The following is a 21791-nucleotide window of genomic DNA, read 5'->3' on the forward strand; positions in this document are numbered from 1 at the left end:
CTCATTTCTTTAACTGTATTACCTCCGAAACGTACGAACGTAACATACTCGTGGTGTGCATGGCATGAATGGCATAAAAGGTGTTCTCCTTTGCAAAATTCCCTACAGTGGCGAAATCTTGTTGCCAGAGCAGCAGTAATCACGGTCAGCAACGAGAGATCAGCCGTTCCGGCAGAAGTCCGCAGTGTCCTGTCCTAATTTTTTTTTTGCCGCCGTCCATCTGTCCCAGGTCTTCGCCGTCTGCTTGGCGGAAACTCCGTCTCTTCCAACAATGCCTACTCCCGTCCGTGCACCCGGCGGCGCGATTGCCCTTGCTGGCTTTTCGACGAGCACGAACGGTGGAATTCCCTGCTCGCCAAGGGCTGCTTCGAGCTGCTTACGCACAAGGGTTACGAGTTGGAGCTCGTGGGATTCAGGTGTTCCCTCTTCGACAAGCCGAGTAACTACGACGTCTTTAAGACTGCGCTGCTCATCGTCGTACTGCTCCAGCGGCACAGGTCAGCCACTTGATCACCATTTCCATTTTTCATTAAATCGTCCATGTAGAATTAGGCTGCCACTTTCTGCGGCTATTGTGAAGCGGAAGCAAAACCAACGCAAAGAGTGTAATGCCACACCCAAGTGGCTGCATTGTCCCTAAAAATACGAAAAGAAACGTCGAGTAAATGCGCATGCATGCAAGTTAAACACCCCAACAAAATGCTGATTTTTCACACGCAGCACAGCATCAGAATAGAAATTCCTAGATCCATACGCGAGCAATTATACGTACCCCCATTGCCTAGCATCATGCACCCCCCCTCCCCCCACACACCACCGGGGTAAACGTAAAGCCAGGGCACAACACAAGAACCCAAGTTTCTCCACCAACAAGGAGGCGGTCTTCACCGACGCAGCCCTTTATCGAGACAGGCAGAGTTTCGTGGCCGCAATTACTAGCCACCGCGGCAACCACCTCACGAGCGTCACCGTGAACACGGCACATGCCGAAGCGGCAGACAAAGCGGCCATAGCACTGGCCCTCACACAAACCAAAGTGACATACGTGATCTGCGATTCGCAAGCGGCAATTTGCCATTTTGCAAATGGCTGCATCTCGCAAGAGGCGTATTACATACTCCAGCGACATCTCATACACCGGGGAGAGGCCGACTTCGACAATCGAAGTCACTTACTATGGATCCCGGCACACACTGGATCGAACGCCCCCAACGAAGTGGCTCACCGAGTTGCTCGAGGCCTCACTCGCCGAGCATCATCGGAGGAAGAGCCCCCGCGGGGTAATGCCCACGTCTGGGCGTGGGAGGGTCGTTTGACCAGGTTCCACGACACATTACCAGTTACAAAGGCGCGTATACCCATTCCCTCACGCTAGGTTAGACAGAATGCAAGCAGTACACTTCAGGCAATTAGATTCTTACAGAAACCCCAGACTCATGCACGCCATATATCCAGACATTTACACTACACACAGATGCACATCGTGTAGCGGGGTTGCCACACTTAATCACATGTTATGGGAGTGTCAACACTTAACAAACAAGTCGGGCAGTGCCGATCGCTCAGTCTGTTTCACCGCCAGCTTCCGCTCGCGCTGGAAGACCGCAATGCTCTGCTCGAGCATGACAGCACAACTCTGGGCCGTCCAGCGAGCCGAGGAAGCCGCTTCGAGACGCGGTCTCGGAACCGCGTCCGCGGTGGGTGCTCAGACCCACTAAATAGACGCCGCATTCAAATCTTATTGCTTTGAAAATGAAGTTTACGGTCTCATTAAACAGTCAAGTCGCTTAGGGAATCGTCTCATATGCTTGGAGTATCTACCATCCAAAGTATCAAATCCATTAATGGGTCCAACTGGACGGGGCATTCGCAGCCTAGTATGGGCGCATGATCTTGTAACTAAAGATCTGGGTCACACGTATCTGCTTTGACATTGCGTGGGTTGCGGAAGTCTGCCTCAATTTGATGAGATTTGAAGCAGAAGCAAGGAAAGTACTGTGCGCGTGAACTATTCGACACTTTTCATATCAGGAACAGAGGCGCAAGTTTCACAGCGATACATGCTTTTCGAAGAAAGGATAATCTTCATTACTTACAGTGATGAAAGTACACGGATGTTCGCTCATGGTGTTCTGTTCTGCGGTGTTCTGTTCTACGGTGTTATGTTCGTGCTTGTTGCGTTTCTGTAGCTGTTGCGTTTCTGTCGCATATAACGCAGGACCTTTCTTCATTTTCCAGTTGCGTGACGCGCGTTCTTGTCGACGTGACAGAAGCAAAGCTAGAGCGCCGATTGTTCTGGCACGCCATGGCTGAAAGCGCCGGTGACGTAGGGTTCCTCGACTTCAGGGCTGACATCTACAACGGCGAAGGCCCCGTGAGTGCGCCGCTATCACATGCGCGAAAATTCCTACATTAAACTGACTCCTCCGGCCCAACCAAATGTCGTATTGACATTAGGCATCCTAATTCCAATTTCTTTTTTTCATTTCTGATGAGCAGGTAAGCGCGCACTATATTGAATGTACCCTGCGTTGTAGTACAACGGCTACAGTACCAGAGGTGACTTCAGGCTTCGTATTTACTGTGTTCTCGAGTGCCTAGTGTTGGAGGTCACAGAAGGACATGTAAACTGCAATCGAGTATACAGCCGATAAAAATGGCCTTTCTTTGGCCTTTCAGATGGTATGCGGCAGTCATCGGTTCTTCGCCTTCTTCGGCGAACCCTGCTTATTGCGACAGCCATTTTATGAACCACCCAAGCGAATTTGCGTCGTCGGCATCGCCGTGCTATTCCGCATAAAGTGCATGGGCCGTGCTCCCGCGCGCCTTCAGGTGTAGGCGCGAGGTGAAGGGCGGTGGCTTCTCGCACGAACGGAGCCGGTGGGAGGGGGTGCGCCGACTTTTCGCCTGTACGAGGGGTAGCGCGGAGACGCGTACGCACCAGGAAGGAGGGTGGCAGGTAAGCGCGCTACTTCGCTTCTACTCCGGCGGCGCATGGCCCGGTTCCTGTCTTGTAAGCAACCTGCAGTGGGTTCGAAGCGTGCCGACCCGAGCTAGTTGATGGCTTCGCGTGCGCCGTATTCTCGTGGGCCTAGTGCGCGCTGAAGCGTAATGCAGCACGAAGGAGACTTCGCGCGCCGCTGCTGCCGCTCGTCACGCCAGCATCTAGATAGGGAGCGTCCGCGGCCATTGAGTGAGATGTGTTGTCGTTTGCCTGCGCGCGCGGGACACCATGTTTGTTAATTTAGTTAGTAATCACAGGTTTATAGAGCTAATAAAACAACTAACCTTTCTGTGCATGGCTGTCTAATGATTTGCTGTTGCGATGTACGCTTCGCATTTCAGGAGATACGGCGGTTTTTATTTTTTGTAGTCGCATTGAGATGGCGTATAGTCTCGCAGTTCTTTTTATTCATAGTTTGCCTGCCCTCTACTGTTCTTATTTTTCGCTTGTGTAGCTGAGCCTCAGCTCCGTCAGTTACTCCTGGGCGTAGTACCTGAATGACAGATTCACTACAATATGACTGTGCAGCATCAGCTTACTTTTGATAGTAGCATGTCGTGGCATCATCTGACATACGCTTGCCGTAAACTGGAGAGTCTCGCTTGGTTGCTTTTCTGTATCAAACTTTTCACGCCATGCAATTCACTTCTGTAGTGACTGCTTTTGCCCACAGCATATTATGCTATGCAATTAAGGCTTTCACAACGCTGTTGCCTAATTTCAGGTGCCAATCTATTCAGCAATGTATACATGGAAACCACTCTTTTCCTAATGGACTATTCCGAAAGGAATGCGAATACCCGCGAATATTAAGTGGAGTTTTACAGTCGCTAGCTCGTTAACTATGTGTGGTGATTCATGGCGACAGTGTCTCTACGCCCGAATCTTTAATCTGCTTCATGCATTTCATTTTAGGTTGTCCTTGTTATATTCTTTCCGTTGACTTTTCATTTGTACTTCGTTTTTTTTTTACTTGTTTTTCAATATGGTCGTTACAAAAGTTCATTACGTTGAAATTAAATTTTTACAATTTCGTGTCCTACGACGACCCTTCCTTGTATATACTGTGGCTCTCTTTAGCCTAGGCTGCCGGACCTGGTCACGCCTGCAACTCGCGTTGTACAGAGCCGCCTTCTTGCATCTTTCTTTTTTCTAGTGGGGCATCACCTCTTAATACACATCAGCTAACATTTTTCATAGTTTAGGACTCAATGTATAGTGAAACCGGCATTTTTGGCACAACACTCACGTTCTCATTAGTCTCCAACTAGTCTTGCAAGTGCCATCTTGCAGCGCACTTTCCAATCACTATAGCCAAAGCTGTACTCTGCTAGAAGTGTATTGAGAACCGTACTAAGCAATTACATCGCTACACGTTCCTTACTGTGACATCGATGCATATCAGACCACAACCTCCTATTATAAACCAGTCCCCCCGTCCGTGCCATTATTAAAGCTTGCCAACACCCGCGAAAAATTGTATGACCAGTTCTGCTTTACTAGGACGCTTTTACGACTGCACCTAGCCTTCGCCGTACTTAACCTGTCCAGAGCAAGCTTTCGGCATAGTTGTAAGGTCTTTGCTTGCGGTTATGACACTGCGAGCTCAATAAGACAACAACTGTACGCTAGCTTGCACATATCCTCGCAGGTAGAGAATCATGTTGCATGGGCTTCCTCGGTTTCTATCATGTGGAGACTTGTGTCCTTGAAGCTCAGCCGCGTACTTTTCAACGAAGCAGTCTCCGCCGCACTGGCCCGGTACATGAAGACTACTGCACTGGTCAGTCTGTCGTTGACTGACATTACGGTTAGTATTTTGCTGGCTTTCCAAACTATATAATTCTATCTCAACTGTGCTTGATGTGTTGTGCTCATTGCATGGTTATCGGAATCTACGAGGACATTTTGTAACAAATTGCTGTCCTCATGAGTAACTGCTGTCTTGCGCGTTTGTTTCTTTGCACAGATCGGTTGACATCACTAGCAAGCCTTCCATGGCATTATAAAGCGAACGTATGCAGTCATTGTTAGCACAGAAAAGTTTATACAGGGCGGTGGCACGCAGAGACGTCATGTCCTTCTGACAACAATTCAAAAAGAACAAAACATTCGAAGCTAGCCCTACGCCCCACTTGTCTGCAGTTATGGGGAAACCAATGTCAGACACGATAAAAACAAAACGCCGCCATTAGAACCAATTAATATGGTTCACGCATGTTTTTCCTTATGTCACCTTATCTTTGAAAATCTATTGCGTACGCAAATCCTCGGTGCGGAAATTGGAAACTCCTTGCATGCTTGTATACCATAAAGCGGTGAATTTTTGGAGCCGGCCGAGCGGATGAATGATGAACCGGGTTTCAGCTAACCTGAGCCACTTTAAAAAATGATGGGATGGTTGCTGGTAGTTACCGTGATTTACAGGATTCTTTTGCAAAGCTGATTACTTAGCAACCTACTTGCATCATTATGTAAAATGCTTTTGTGCGAGTACTAGACTGCTAATGAACCATGACGTCATCTTTCATGTCGTCATTTTCTTCCGGGCTCGGAGAAGTTCTACATTGTCTTTAAGAAGACTGTCTGCATGACGAATGGTCCGTTACCTTTGCAGATAACGCCAGTAAATGGCCTATCTTTGCAACTACAACGCTACGCGTTTAATAGCCGCATTTTTGTCGCGCCTTTTTTCCTTTCGCCCTTCTAGGGGCCAAAGATGTAGTGTACGAAATGAGGGACAACTTGCGCAGCACTTCGGCTAGGCATCGGCTATTCTTCGGCTAGGTTACAAACCACAGCGATCTTTTCAGAACACCCCTCGGCGATCGCTTCAGATGGCGACTGGGACATCGGCATTCCAGGATAACACTGCGCCACTCAGTGTTCGACACGCGATTCTACGCGTGCTATTTGCTGCACTTCGAGCAATTGTCACAGCGAACAAGCTTCAAGAGGTAAAGGCACTGTTGCCTATGAAGCCATTAATGAGCCAGCGGTCCACATCAGTGCAACCGGATGAAAATTCTGAATTGTCGTTGCGAAAATGTCGCAGAATCTCGGTGTAACGCTGATAGCTTTCGATGCGAATCTGATTTTCGCAAGCTTCCGTCTTGCTAATTACATAATACACAAATCCTTTCCTCTAGACGGAAACAGTAGAACAATGCTCAGCATTCGAGAAGATTTGGCCTGTCAAGTCACTCAAGCAATTCAGCTTTTCCTGAATATGTAGCCTAAAAAGTATGTCTCGCAAACCTATGTGTCAGTCTTGAGCAACCTGCAAGCATTCAGACATGTTACGATTGATAATTGGGCAAATATTTTTAGCACAACAGGATCAGACGTTATCATATGTGGGAACCTTAACGTACACAACGTAATATGTGGAGTAATCACGGTGCTGCCCCTGAGAATATTGTTTGATGCGCCGCAGAAAGATGCAGTCTGTCAGTATTGAATAATTGATGTCACATTTATGCGGGGATATCGCTACGCAAGTAGCATAGACGTACCACTGCGCTCTAATGATCTTGTTACCGACGTGGGTGGACAACAGATTCGGAAACGAGTGGAAGCGATCACTTCCCAATTCTTATATCACATACACGTTTAAAAAGTACTGCGAAACGAAAATACTCGGTTATAACAAAATGGCAGCTCTTTCTTTGACAGTAGGCGAGTCGACTGGATTGTGATGCTGACGTAGAAAACTCGCATCAGTGATACAAGAAACAATGAAAACGTGAACGAAACAAGCTCCCATTCCTGACGAATACGCATTCACTGATGAAGGATATGAACATTTGAGAGCTGTAAGAAGAGCAGGAAGAGCTTATGGCCGGAGTGGAAATATAGATATTAACAGCAAATCCATTCGGTCGCGCAGAGACTTCCAAAATTAAGGGAAAATAACATGGCGTGAACTTTGCCGTACGTCGTCTCCCCTGACACCAGTTCCACGATTAATAACTGCTCGTGCACTAAGCAGCCCTGTTATTTAACCACAACCATTTCGTACTCGCAATAGCGAAGGATACATTACAATTAGTGATTGCTGAGGAATCCTGTGAAGATAGAACTAGAATAATTTATTGCTTCCTGGTGCGGAGTTTCAATGTTCCGTTGAAATGGCAAATCAATGATCTTGCGTGTTGCATGCTTGTACAATTAGTTATGCAACAAAGAGGTGAAGCGTGCAGACAGGACACAAGAGTAGAGAAGTGGACAACATGAACGCCGACTATCAACTGAAGGGAGCACTGAGGCGAAAAAAGAAAGAAGACACAAAACTCATCTGCGCAAGCTCGGGAATGGTATCACCACGTTTCAGTCGGGTACATGTGCCGGTCTACGCGAGATAACTGTTAAGGCACTTAATCTCTTCCTTGTGTAAAGTAATCGAAGGCTGATTCACGCATGCACGTACACCATTATAGATATGTCATGCCTCTACCATAAGATGCTTATCTTCATACTTATGCCTGTAGAATATCGCGTATTCATCTAACTTTCCCGTGCAATTACAATCTTCGTAATGTAGGGAAAGATTACAAGGCGATCCACCGGCTAACAACCTTTTGCGTTCCATTAGCCTCTGATTGATATAGCGTGCTGTTTGCCCTACGTAGAACTGGTCACAGCTAAGGGGAATCTTATTAACCACACCCATACGACAGTCGGTAACACTGTTGTTGCTGTTGTGCTTCACTGGACAAATATCTGTTCTTTTTTTGCCTTTTACCTGCTTCTTTCTCCTGTGTACTGCAGCGCGTGTCTTGCATAACTTATTCGGAGCAGTGAAAGCAATATTAACGTCGTATCTACTTGCAACTTTTTAAAGCTTGTGTGGCACTGAATGAATGCACGGAATAGCCACTACTTTCGTTTGTTTTTTTTTTTTTTGCTATTACTGATTTCTGTAATCACGTCCGTGCCCCTCCAAACCGACTTCTCTAGGCATTCAACCACAGTGGCCACTGCAAATGTACAATTACGCTACGAATTCTCTATGATGGCGCTACAATGTGCGCATGTGTCTTAGGACAGACTGTTGCAGCTAGATTTCATTACATGCGGTATGTTGCGCAACATGGGACCTAATGGTCGATTGGCCTTTCTGGAATTTCCCAATTACTCGTGGGAAAAAAGAGCGCGCCCCCGACTCTCGGGAAAACAGCACGTGTGAAACCTATATTGAAGCATGGAAAAACACTTTTCTCTTGAATCTTTTAATCCTGTGAGCTTGACGACCTGTTAACGCAAGGTCATGGAGGAAATGACTGAGACTAGGCTGCAGTAGTGGTGGGAGAAAACAGAAGCACTTCCCGATCACATGAGAGAGAGAGAGAGAGGAAGGAAAGGGGAAAGGCAAGGAGGTTAACGAGAGAAAAAGATCCGGTTGGCTACCCTACACTGGGGAGAGAGGGGAGGTAAAGTGGTAACAAAGTAGAGGATTTCGACGGCGCCAATGCACCACGGACGCGATGTTGTATATCTTTACGTACGTTGAACACGAACGAGCTAGGCAAAATGTCACAACAGCGTTTTTTATTTTCCAACTTTAAGTGAACCCTCGACATAGTCGGCCATGCTCATATACTGTGTGACCTGCTAGAAATGCGAGTCTCTGGAAGGGCGCTAGTGGATATCCTACTTCTTGAATCGCAGGTCAGTATTTATTCAAACAAGCGAAGGAAAAAGTTCCTCTTGCGTTTCAAGGATTCCCACAAGGCAGTGTCTTAGGTCCGTTGCGGTTTAATTGTGTCATGGCGGAGGAAGGCCTCCACATTGTCGACAAATTATTGCACAAAAGAGGGATTGAACTGTCTGAGAGTAAAGCGCTTGTTGTCATTCACCACAGCATATCAAAAGAATTTTCAGCTGTGCCTTTAGGGCCAACCTTTAGACATAGTGAAACAACACAAATCTTTGGGGGTTATACTAGAGGGGCAACTTTATTTGTTCTTCGATGGTTTTAATAGAATTCCAATAGACTTAATAAATGTTCCTCTCCGCGTAGCAGGCACGGCATGGGGACGGTGGGATTCATCCTAACTGAAAGCACATAATGCACTTATAAAGCAAACGATAACATATTCTTCTGGTGTTCTGCATGGAATATCCCATTCATCTGACGACTCCGTTTATTAGTTAAGAGCCTTAGAGTGTGCTTAGGCGTTCCTCGAGCAAGCTCAAGTGCCTCAGTAATTAGAGGCAAGTCATCCTCACTTTCCTATTAGGAGGACGATTGAAATCTGTCGATACTAGTTTCGTGTTGCAGTGCAGCACATAGGCACCCACTAGCAAGTGTACTTATTGGGACAGCGCCAACATTAATTAAAGTCTTCAGGTGCACAAAAATCTACTACCACATAACGAATTTCGGTTATCGGATATCTCCTACCGTCCACGGCGACTCGTCCCTCCATAAATGGAACTTTCCGTTGAAGAAATTATTCCCAAGCGAGATGTTTATGCTAGCGGCACAACTAGCGTTATACCAAATATACTACAGCTGCCCTGGCTATATTTAAGCGCATATATAGTTATTGCCAAACAAATTATTCTACAGCTGCATTTCAGGATAGAACCAAATACAGATGTTTCAACTACCTTGCACAACGTAAACAGGAGAGCTTTATCCAATATTGTTTTTGCCGGGCTACATAAATTCATTCCAAAAAGGGCAACAATGCTCCATCCTTTGTGACTCGCAGGCAACCTTGTCGCAACTTCATCGCGCCGTCATCAATTCGCAAAACATGGCGTTAGATAACGAGATACTTTATCATCAGCCTGGTTACGCCCACTGCAGGGCAAAGGCCTCTCCCATACTTCTCCAACTACCCCGGTCATGTACTAATTGTGGTCATGTCATCGCTGTAAACTTCTTAATCTCATCCGCCCACCTAACTTTCTGCCGTCCCCTGTTACGCTTCCCTTCCCTTGGAATCCACTCCGTAACCCTTAATGACCATCGGTTATCTTCCCTCCTCATTACATGCCCTGCCCATGCCCATTTCTTTTTCTTGATTTCAACTAAGATGTCATTAACTCGCGTTTGTTCCCTCACCCAATCTGCTCTTTTCTTATCCCTTAACGTTACACCTATCATTCTTCTCTCCATAGCTCGTTGTGTCGTCCTCAATTTGAGTAGAACCCTTTTCGTAAGCCTCCAGGTTTCTGCCCCGTAGGTGAGTACTGGTAAGACACAGCTATTATATACTTTTCTCTTGAGGGATAACGGCAGCCTGCTGTTCATGATTTGGGAATGCCTGCCAAACGCACTCCAGCCCATTTTTATTCCTTCTGATTATTTCCGTCTCATGATCCGGATCCGCCATCACTACCTGCCCTAAGTAGATGTATTCCCTTACTACTTCCAGTGCCTCGCTACCTGTCGTTAGCTGCTGTTCTTTTCTGGGACTGTTAAACATTAGTTTTCTGCAGGTTAAATTTTAGACAAACATTTCTGCTTTGCCTCTCCAGGTCTGTGAGCATGCATTGCAATTGGTCCCCTGAGTTACTAAGCAAGGCAATATCATCAGCGAATCGCAAGTTACTAAGGTATTCTCCATTAACTTTTATCCCCAATTCTTCCCAATCCAGGTCTCTGAATACCTCCTGTAAACACGCTGTGAATAGCATTGGAGATATCGTATCTCCCTGCCTGACGCCTTTCTTTATTGGGATTTTGTTGCTTGCTTTATGGAGGACTAAAGAAAGCAACAAAATCCCAATAAAGGAAGGCGTCACGTAACGAGATATTTCAGGAACTCGCACGTGCAGAAAATCACACAGTAACGTTCCACTGGACACCTAGCCACTGCAATATCTCTGGGAATATTGGAGCAGATAATGCAGCTGGACACGCCCATGTTAGTAACACCACACAAGTTCTCCATCTAACTCAAGGCGAATTGCGCCGCATTCTAAGACGGATATCGGCCCTTGATTGCAAAGTGACATGGTTTGATGTGCAAAGTGACATGGTTTGATCGAAAACATCAGATTTATTTCAGATTGACCCATTACTTCAATTTTAAAATCCCGTCATTAAATACAACCTGATCCTTTGCAACGCTGATTCAGTCTGCAGCTCGGTACCGCGTACACAAAACACTTTCTACATAAAATTTCAAGAGATGATAGTGCGGAATGCACTTGCAACCACGCTTATGATGTACAGCACCTTCTGCTAGAATGTACACGGCACGCACGGACAACGCTTAGCACTCGATTTACTGGCATTAGATCGCAGGCCCCTCAGCCTCGGGAAGATCTTCGGTCCTTGGCCAACATACTCGTACAAAGACTAACGTTACTGGCCCTTCAAAGATATCTAGAACCGAGCAATGTTCTCGGAAAGTATTGAATGGAGTGGTTAAGTGGGATAGCGCATTCTCTTCTTCTTTGACACGACTTTGGCTAATCCAATGCCTGGGTTTTCTTGTGACCTCATAATTCCGTTACTTCTTAGGTGCCCTTACGTTAGTCTTGCTAAGTGACCGGACCTTGCGCTCACTTTAATGAACATGTGTGATTGGACTTACTCAGTTGACTTTCTGTTATGGTTTGGACTTGGTTACCGTGTGGCATTAGTGTACTTTTGTCACCAAAACTTGGGTTATCATTTCACTGTTTCGATTTATTCTTTCTTTTAAGTCCCTATCTGAACGGGAATACCCGGCTTCACTTAAAGGCGACATCTCTTAAATACCATGCAATGAAAAGGTGATCTGGAGCAACTATTGCCCACACATGGCCTTCCTATGGATAGCATGGTGCCGTTACGTGTACTCTGTATTCATTCGCAGGCTGAGGCGGCAGAAGTCTCCCACTTCCTCATACACTTCGCACACAACACGTCGATCAAGAAACTCTGCCTGCCTGCGGCCTTCTTAAGTGCTCAAAGCGGCGAACTCCTCGCGGATGCCGTTCGAAACCACGAAGCCCTCGAAGAACTTGAGGTAAGGCATGTCCACAGATCGGGGCAGTGTTCCAACGTGTTGGAGAAAGCCAAACATTTAGTGTGACGTTGCATGTTACACGATTCGAAACATCTCACTTGCCCGACTTGCATGACGCGCGTAGTTTTGTAACACTCCTGCCGGCACCCTCCTGCTGACGTCTATTTAAATATGCTAATCCTAACAATAGGTGCAAGTGAAATGTCTCGTATAACTTGTCTTACTACTGATGATAATGATCAATGCTTCAAGTGCACTACGAAGGGACACCTTATGTGTGACTGCGGCATCGTAGGATCTCAAGCTTAGCGTGCAAGCGCAGCCGTGCCTCCGCGATGCATAACACTGGTGTCTTCAAAAGCTCGCCTTCAGCCTCGCGAAAAACACACGATGCTGCATCTGCACGTTGCGAGGACCGACACACTCTCGACTCGCTACAGAGACTCGTCATACGTTACGTGGGCGGCTGACGACATGTATCCACTGGTGCTTTGCGCGCGGAGTTTTAGTCCTCGGCAATCGTGGGCGCACTTTTTGAGTTAGCTCAACTAAACTTCTATCAAAGAGGTGCATCTCGTGACTGGCACGGTAGCACGAGGTTCTCCGCCAACGTTCACGGCGTGCTAGTTATCCTTCAGAGCCCACATGCCAATGTATCGGTACGCGTAGAAGCAAACGCCGTGCCTCCGCCTCTGAAATTCCGCAAGGGATGAAGTGTTCCCAAAGCAACTTCGTGGAAGGCTAGGCACAACCGGTCAGAAAGGGCGTTTTCCCTGAGTCGTAACATATCCATAGTTACAGTGCTGCACTTTAACGACTAAAATACACCCTTCTCCAAAAACCTGCTTTTCGCAGGCAGCCTTCCCTCGTAATGCTTGGCACCCTAACGCCATCGACAGGCGTTTGGTACGAATCTGACTAGTTGACAGCGTTCAATTTTATACATTTCTGTCAGTTGCACCCCATTGCCTCGGTATAGGCTGGGTCGTCTGCTCGCTACATGGTAACCTTTCATTTCAGATATTAAAACAGGACGTTTCTTTTTTTTACTATTTGTTATTTCATTGCGAGCCACTCTCCTACTTGCCCTGTATTCTGTATCGTCGAGTAGCTTTGAGCACTCGAGCCACGGGTACTACTTTACCCGGAATACCGCGAGAACACGCCGCGTCGTGACGCCGCATGCTTTTCCAGCGATTAGTGCGCAGTCCAGTAACGGGATGTTTAGCCGACTTCCCTGCAGCCTCCACGGTAGTGTTTATCTATTCATTTATTCAAAATACTCAGATTCCAAATTGGAGTATTGTGAGGGGGGAGGGGGCATGTACAGAAAATGAAGGATACACAAAACAGTTCATGCATCATTATACAATGGGTAACAGTTTCACAGGCGCAGAGAATAAAGAGAAGTCTAAAGTTACAAATATAAGGCCAGACAAATGTCACAGTATATGCAATCTATGAAGTAACCTTGCAATGGCGGCTAAAAGGGTGACTAACGAAGTACAAGGCAGTGAATAAAACGGTTAAGAACACCAGAGCAGTACATGGTCTTTGAAGGCTGCAGAGCCATGAAAGGCAATGATGCGATCAGGAAGATCGTTCCAGTAGCTTATGGCCCGCGCAAGCGCTGATGAATTAAAAGCCGTGGTTCGGCCAAATATGCGCCTAAAGCTATGGGTATTACAAAGACTACGGGATGTACGATGTGGTTCGGTAAGGGGAAGGGTAGTAGAATGCTGACTATGAATTATTTTGTGGAAGAGACAGAGCAAAGCTACCTTCCTTCGCAGCTCTAGTCTTGGGAGTGATAGCGACAACTTCAGGTTAGTAAGGCTAGTCTATCGGTCTTATTTCCTGGTTATAAGACGTACCGCGCGGTTCTGAATTCGTTCAAGTGATTGTATTACATAGGCCTGATGCGGTGACCATATGGGCGAGGAGAATTCAAGTTGAGGACGAACAAAATTCTGATAGGCTAGTTTTCGAGTGGTTAAAGGGGAATCTCGAAGATTACGTCTCAGATAGCCAAGAGCACGCGATGCTTTGGCGGTCATGTTACTCATTTGAGTCTTCCAGCAAAGATTGACAGTGAGATATACGCAAAGGTACTTGTATGAAGTCGCATGCGCAGAAGGGTTAGAATTTAGTGAGTATGGGAAGACTGAAGCAGTCTTTTTGCGGGTAAGTCGGTTCTGCATTTGCCAGGATTCGGCGTCATTTGCCACGATGTGCACCAGTTAGTGATTTGATCTGTCTTTCTGAAGTTCAAGGTGTTCAGAGGGTGAGATAATTTTCCGACACATTATGCAGTCGTCTGCGAAAAGTTTGAAGTAATGTTAGATGGCAGGTCATTGATGTAGATTGAAAATAGTAATGGACCCAAGACGCTGCCCTGCATAACACCGGAGGAAACATCAGTTAAATCGGATTCATATCCGTTGACGACGGTGAACTGCTTACGAAATTAGAGGAAATTACGCAACCATGAGATCGTTCAAGAATGTAAGTGCAAGGAAGGAAAAAGTGGAGAAGGAAGGCAGGGAGGTTAACCAGTGTAGCGTTACCGGTTTGCTACCCTACACATGGGAGCGGGATGGGGGGATGAAAGATGGGAGGAGAGAGAGAGAGAGAGAGCACATAACACAGCAAACACATCGTCAGTTATAGTCCGTCACTCTTGCGCGGTACGCGACATCACTGTCACAGCCGCTTGTCCAAGCCCGTATCCTTCATAAACCGAAGTAGTCCCTGCGTCGCCTTCAGCTGCGATGTCTTCTGTCGGCGATATGTGAAAATGGTTGCAACTGACAATGGTCTATTGTCCAGGTGCGCTAGAACGGACGCCATGGACTGTCTCTGAACATTATATTCAGGAAAGTCGCACAGAATGTGTTCCAGCGTCTCCTCGCAAAGACAGGCATTGCAGAGAGCGTTGTCGGTCATTCCAATGAGAAACGAGTAGGATTTCGTGAAGGCCACCCCTAGCCATAAGCGATAACGCAGGGTGGCCTCACTTCGGCGGAGTCCAGTTGGCATACACAGATGCATCAATGAGGGCAGGTCGTGTTGATGATTGCTGCGGTTGGTCTGGCTGCTTGGTGTGCACCATAGAGAGCGTAACGACGATAGTTTAGCTATTAAGCGGGAGTGTGGAACACGATGAAGGGCTTCGGAGGATTCAAGAAAAATCCAGTCAGTCTGGAAACCTTCATCCACGTTAGAAAAAAGTTCGCTGGTGAATTCTATTAACTGCGTGCCACACGAATATCCCTTCCTAAATCCATGCTGGTATGGGGAAAAAGAAGTTATTGCGTTCAAGGTAATGCGCGATGCCTGATGCGACGATGTGCTCAAGAAATTTGCATGCGATACAGGTTAGATATCGGGCGATAGTTACTGACATAATTTCTATCACCAGCTTTAACAATGGGAATAACTTTAGCGATTTTCCAATCATCAGGTATTTCCCCGACAGACAATGATTGCTCGAATATGTTACAGAGGATAACGCTGGAATGATTTACGGTGTTAAGGATTTTAGCATTTCTGCCGTCAATACCACAGCAAGTTGATATCTTGAGATTATTAATTAAAGATGCAGTAGCAGTTACGTTTATAGGTTCCACGTACTGATAGTGGACATCGGTTAGCTGTGGGATACTGGAATGGTCTTCTTGAGTGAAGACGGATCTAAAGAAAGTGTTAAAAATAAATGGGCACTCTTGTTTACTTATGGGCACCCCGATGTCGTCTTGAAGTAATATATGAGCATCCTTGTCTTTCGTTGATATGGTGTTACAGAATTTAGACGGGTTATTCTTGGTAAGAGATGGAAGATCACATGCATAGAACGTGTTTAGCTTTGCCTACAGCTTGACAGTATTTTTGATCGGCTGCTTCGTGGTAAGCCGTGATTGTTGGGTTCTTAATTGTTTGGCTTTCCTAAATAAACGTTTCTTTTTGTTTTTTAGTGTGCGCAAAGACCTGTGAAACGAAGGCTTTGAACTCGGAAGGAAATTCGCGGCATGCAAGAGTAAAGAAAAATTAACTGGGCTTGTTCAAAGTCCAGTTTTCGTTGACCGGCCTGCTAGAAAAAGTAGGAATATATGTGCGGCAAAAGTTTTCTAAACCGAGGGCGATGGCACCGTAGTCTCCTTTTTTATAATCCAAGATTTGTTTGGGCCATGTGGTACGCTGATAAAAAGACGTAGTAATTGTGTATTCGAGAAGCAGATGGTCACTAAATCCTTCACTAAAAGACACTGCGCTGATAAAATCGGGAGCTGTCGTAAGGATCAAATCCAAGATGCTAGCACCGCGGGTGGGTTGATTTATTATCTGGGCAAATGAGAAATCTAGACTAAACTCTGACTTCATTAGAGTCGGTAGAACGCGATGTTGGGGTTTTTCCAGTCGATGTCAGGATAGTTTAAGTCGCCCAAAAGGAAAATGAGCTGTTTGGAATTTCCGTTTAATTGCACTAAGCCTATCGGTCAAGTCTGAAATGAACGAGCTCGTATGATCTGGTACTTTGTAACATAGACCAAGTAGGCACTTGTGTGCTTGTGAATCAATAGAAACCCACAAGATTTCCAGTGGGGAGGGAACATTAACATGAGAAGGTTCGATCTGTTCTTTATGGCGACTAGGACGCCACCACCCCTTCTATTGGTCCAATCATTCCGATGAGTGATGTAATCCTCAGTGCCAAATGAAACTTCGTGATCAGCAACATCTGAGTTAAGCCACGTGTTGCCCTATATACCACTTCTGTCCCTGAACGTGGTTAGCATTTGCAAGCACACTTCGTATCATGTACAATGGCCTAAATTTACCCGCCATGCCACCTGTAAATATTAGTGTTAGGTCCACTTGGATATTTCATATTAAATTCTTTTTCTCCCACTCTCCTCTGGAATCTTTCAATCCCATCCCTATACAGAGTAGCGTGCCAGCGGTTATATACGCGCCGGCAAAATTATGTTTTTCTAATAAAGAGCCCCTCTCGAAAGCCATGGAATCCAGCAATTGCATCCGCATTACTGCGGACGCTCCGCCCTACCACTGCGCCGTGCCATTCGATCCGTGCCATTTCCATCATGCCGGAGGCGGCGCCGCGTTTTCCCTGGCGCTAAGCGCCTCTTCCGTTTATTGTTTCCTACCTAAATTGCACGGGGGCGGCTGCCCCACGTTCTACTCCCCTGCAGCTGCAAGTATATCGGTTATTCCCAGTCCAAGAATGCATACATTCCCCAATATTTGACAAGGTGGCAGCGCAAACGGACAGACAAGTCGTTATTTGTTTATTGATTTCCACAATCACTAAGTGTTCCGGCTTCATACCCAGACATCATGAGGAATGACGAGTTTTTCTGACTTTCATGCTAGTTCCTTTTTCTATTCTTTATTTGCCTCTATTGTCATCAATTCAAGAGGAATGTATACTTTCCTTTTAAATACTCGCGGCAGTGACTCTCCGAACGCACCTCATTGCTGATAATTGCAGCTTCATTTTTGTCATTTACTCGGTACCTGCATCACCAATAAGGCATTGCAGCAGAGGGATTTCATTGGCAATACAAAAGTTTATACCAAAGTATTTATACCATTAAAGCGTGGTAAAAACCATCAACGTATGTAATTTGTACAACATCGGGGTGTTTCCCCTGTCAACAGGGTCAAATCACAAACTAACCGAATGTAATCGGAGCACAATTTTTAGGCCCGCCAAACACAAGATGGCGACATTGGAGGGCTCCCATCTGACAACCATAAATTTCCCGAACGAGGCGAAACCCCGGTAGGTTCGCTGCACTTTGTAACGTACTCCACGGCTGCTTATCCCCCTCAGCAAGATGTGTTCCTCGCCGAAATGCGCAGGTTTCAGTTCATGAATAGTGCTCTTTCGCCTTTGCGGCTCTTCAATACTTCGCTTAGACCGGTATTACCACAGTCGATGTTTTGCGCTTTCTCGCTTTTCAGTCTTTCGCAGAGCTCGACGAGTGCGGTCAAGGATAGTCGCCTTGAAAGGACTGTTACCTGCCTTCAGGCGCTTTGTCCTCGAATCGTCGTGCTGTGTTCGCGGCAAATTCCAGAACGTCCCACACTTGTCTCTTGGCGCGCCTACTACGCTGTTTTGTAATCTGTTACGCTCAAGAATTTCGCATTACTTGTTATAGTGAGTGACCTCTCGCGTGAAATCAGAAACGCGAAAAGAGCCCCGTCGAGACCACATGACGCTCACGTGCCAGTGTGCTTCTCGCATCAGAACACATAGGAACTACTGTCCACTGACACAGCGCCACTAACGAGGAGAATGGAAACGTTTAACCACACGGAAAGCGCTCGGTCTTATTTACGCAGCGTCTTTTGCCCTTCTCGTATTCAAAATTGTATGGGTGCCATCTCCAAATAAAACGCATTTCGCTCCCAATTCCTACTGCACCGTTGTGCTTCCTGATTTCTCCTAGTAGTCGAAGAATCTCCAAGTGCACAACATTGCCGATTTACAGGCATTTTCACGTTCTTCGCGGCCGCAATGGTATATTTAATCTCCATACTGGTGGTGGCAGGGGCTGCAGCCCAGTGCGAAAAAAAAAAAAGCTACATTCATTATGACAATCGCTAATGCTCAATTTGAGCGCCGCTCGATACGGCTTCAATTCGCGATATATTGACAGAAACAATTCGAGACCGAAATTGCCGCACCGATTGGGAATAAGCCAGTGCACTCTGCGCCTTCGCCGAGGAAGGGGCAGTATGGGAACGCTAGCATGGTGAACGGTATGGGTGCAAGCTGTGCAAGACGACGAACGCGCGATCAGTGGCACGAGCGCAGTCACGTGGTCACGCCTAGCGGACGCCGCCGCTTAATGCAAGAAGGGCTATCTTTTTTGTAGGAGTTGAACTCTAATATATCTCCGAAGATTAGACATGCGAAGGTACTTTTGACACTAACATAAGTTCGTCAGGCAGACCTCTGTTAAACAATGCTACATGTCCCACACATTAAACACACGATGCGATAAAGCTGCATTCAGTGACCATTTGTGGTTCCTGATAACATAAAATCGTTGGCGCACAGGAATTTCACGTGACTGCAGGGTGACCGAACTTTTCGGTAAATAAGCAAATCGTCTCTTCTATAGCTACCTCGGTTATGTTCTGTACGGGCAATTTGTGGTCTCTATTGAACTTGTCTTCCTAATGTAGCCTAGTGTGGTCTTCTAACCTCTTACTGCACCGATTCGCCACCTACAAATTAGCATGTCCTTTCGGCCTGTATTTCAGGAACCACCGCTGTGGCACAAGCGCTGTCGTACGAAGCCGGACAAACTACTACACAGTAGGTTGTCCGGCTCTGTCCCTCGCCAAAAAACTAGCTAACGTGCGCCGAAATTCGGAAACTAGCTGTGTGGCCGCCCGGACTTGACAGGTCTACGAGCTCTGCTTCAACCCGTGTATCTACCTTTACCATTTCTCGAAGAAAGGCATTATTACGTACTATTGGCTGCTCGAAAGGCACAAGTTCAGCCCTTAAGACCTTGCTTTTCTACTTGGGTGGCAATGCTCGTTAGGCATAGAGGCGACCCACCGATTGATCTTCTCGGGACCCGCCATGGTGGCGTAGTGCCTATGGTGTTGCGCTATTAACCCCGAGAGTGCGGGATCCTATCCAGGCGCCGGTGTCCACATATCGATGGGGATGAAATGCGAAAGCGCTCGGGTCACGCCCATTGGGTGCACGCGAAAGAACCCCGGGTGGTCAGAATTATTCGGGAGTGTCTCGCTAATGCGTGTCTCATAATGAAATCGCGGTTTCGCCACGCGAAACCCCAGAATTTATATTTCGTTGATTTTTTAACCTACTCAGACTCCCTCTTTCCCTATATTTTTTTCTCCAAAACTGACCTCGCAGGTAAATGAGCAGAAGGTAGCTATGGCAGTTTACCTTTACATTGCGCTGTAACCTAGAAGCGCAAGCTTAAGCGGTATTGACAAAGAGACCACGAGCCGAAGTTTGTTAAGGCGCTTCGGTTTCAAATCATACTTGATGATAATCTAAAATGTTTCCATTTCAACTTGATATGGGCGTGCCCCATACCTGCCACTATCCACAAATTTCCACAATAAACATTTGGCGTGCTGAAGACTCCACCTGCCTGTGTTTAATTTAGCTGCTTGTTCAAATAGCATACTATAAAGCACCGGAAAATATGCCTCGCGAAGCACACCCGTGAAGACGGCGAAGTACTCTCTCGGAATAAGCACATAATGGAGGCTTCGCAGCAGTGTAGCCCTGCTGACCGCGAGAGCTGAGACCTCGCGTCGAGCCGACCGCGAGAGCTTCCCACAGGGCGCGTGTTCTGATGGCTGCACAAATGCTGCTATGTGGCGTTTTCTTCCAGTGAGATTTTCTCGGTGGTCGATGTCCTGAGCAAATACTCAATGGCATCTCTTGTACCATGTGAACCTACCTTTCATACATCAACCGTCGTCGTTCACCGCATCTCTAATTTGGACATCCGCATCGGAAAGCTGAACTGCGTTCTTCAGGGACCCTTCTCTGCCGTAAACTTCTTTTCATTGAGCAGTTCAGCACCAAACTCGGGAATAAATCCATTTTTCATAGCGGTCTCTTGTGCGATCACATGGGTTTGAACTCCACCCTCTCGATGTGTGTGTGCGCACGGCGGCTTGTTCGGGTTTCCCGAACCATGACTCCTGAAGTTTTCTTCGCTTGCCGCAGGTTCGCGGGTCGGGACTGACTTCCCCGTCGGCCCTGCTGAGAGGAGCAGTGCAGAGTGGAAGTCTGAGGTGCCTGAACATCTACTCTTGCCAGGCCAGCGTGGCAGACATCAATGAGCTGGCCGTTGCCCTAACTCGACGACCGCTTTCTCCGTCAAGTTTCGAGGGCACATCGTCAGAACCACTTACACCGACTAGCCGCCTGCACAGCCTGGGATTCTTCAACTTCGCCAAGTGCGACGCTGATTTGGAACGTGCCTACGCCTCCCTCATCGGAGGCGAGTACTGCATCCAACTCTCGCACTTAGCAGATAACCAAGACACCTAAACGTTGCAAGGAAGAGGGTCGTCATTCTAAGGACTTTGCAGTGCAGACTAGACGAAGATAAACCACGACAGGGCGAACGACAGTCGTAGTTTGCCCCTTTCCTAGTTTGCGCCTTGCCGTTCTTTTTAATTACGACCCAGCAACTTGTTCACCATCAACATTCTGCGAGAAAACATTCTCACGGACGATTACGATATTGCCTAATTCTCAATTTTAACCCTGCTCTAGAAGTATTCTCATTGCGTGTTAGTGTCTGGCTTGGGCAGTGTGTCGTGCAATTATGCGTTCTGCTACAAACGTCGCGCACTGTCGCGCGACTTTTTTGGGGCCCACCGCGTGGGTGCGATTCGCCGCAGCCACCGCAGACAGGCCTCCGCTCATACAGTGCTTTGTTTCCATACCGACGACGCACGATACTCTGGCGCCATCTCGTGTCCATTGGCGCTGCAGAACCAGTCTCGCGCCGTACTACAGCTCTCACGCTTCTGCCTTGCCCTTCTTTTCCTCTTTCCTCCTCTAGCTCTCTTCTGTATCGCAGTCTTTGATTACCCGCTCCGCCTTCGCTCTTCGATCCTTCGCTCTGTGGCGAGGGTCGCCCACACTCGAAGTCGGGACGGAAGCCTAAAGGGGCGTGTATTCCGACGCAGGGTGAGAGCACGCTAAGTCACGCTGGCGAGCACAACGTTCGACTCGCTGGTGCAGTCAACGTAACCGGACGTGGTGCCCGACGTCGCGA

At 47.1% G+C, this 21791-nt stretch overlaps 1 protein-coding gene across 1 annotated transcript in view; it reads left to right on the forward strand.

Annotated features, from left to right (window-relative positions):
* LOC142558391 (uncharacterized) overlaps positions 1-21791 on the forward strand; it is a 45826-nt gene that overhangs the window by 14361 nt on the left and 9674 nt on the right. The window contains exons 3-7 of the mRNA XM_075670532.1: positions 230-497; positions 2239-2374; positions 4656-4814; positions 11824-11976; positions 20729-21005. Of these exons, the coding sequence (XP_075526647.1) occupies positions 230-497; positions 2239-2374; positions 4656-4814; positions 11824-11976; positions 20729-21005 (993 nt within the window). The remainder of the gene's footprint in view (positions 1-229; positions 498-2238; positions 2375-4655; positions 4815-11823; positions 11977-20728; positions 21006-21791) is intronic.

The sequence above is a fragment of the Dermacentor variabilis genome, chromosome 9 (assembly GCF_050947875.1).
Source record: "Dermacentor variabilis isolate Ectoservices chromosome 9, ASM5094787v1, whole genome shotgun sequence".
Classification (NCBI taxonomy): domain Eukaryota; kingdom Metazoa; phylum Arthropoda; class Arachnida; order Ixodida; family Ixodidae; genus Dermacentor; species Dermacentor variabilis.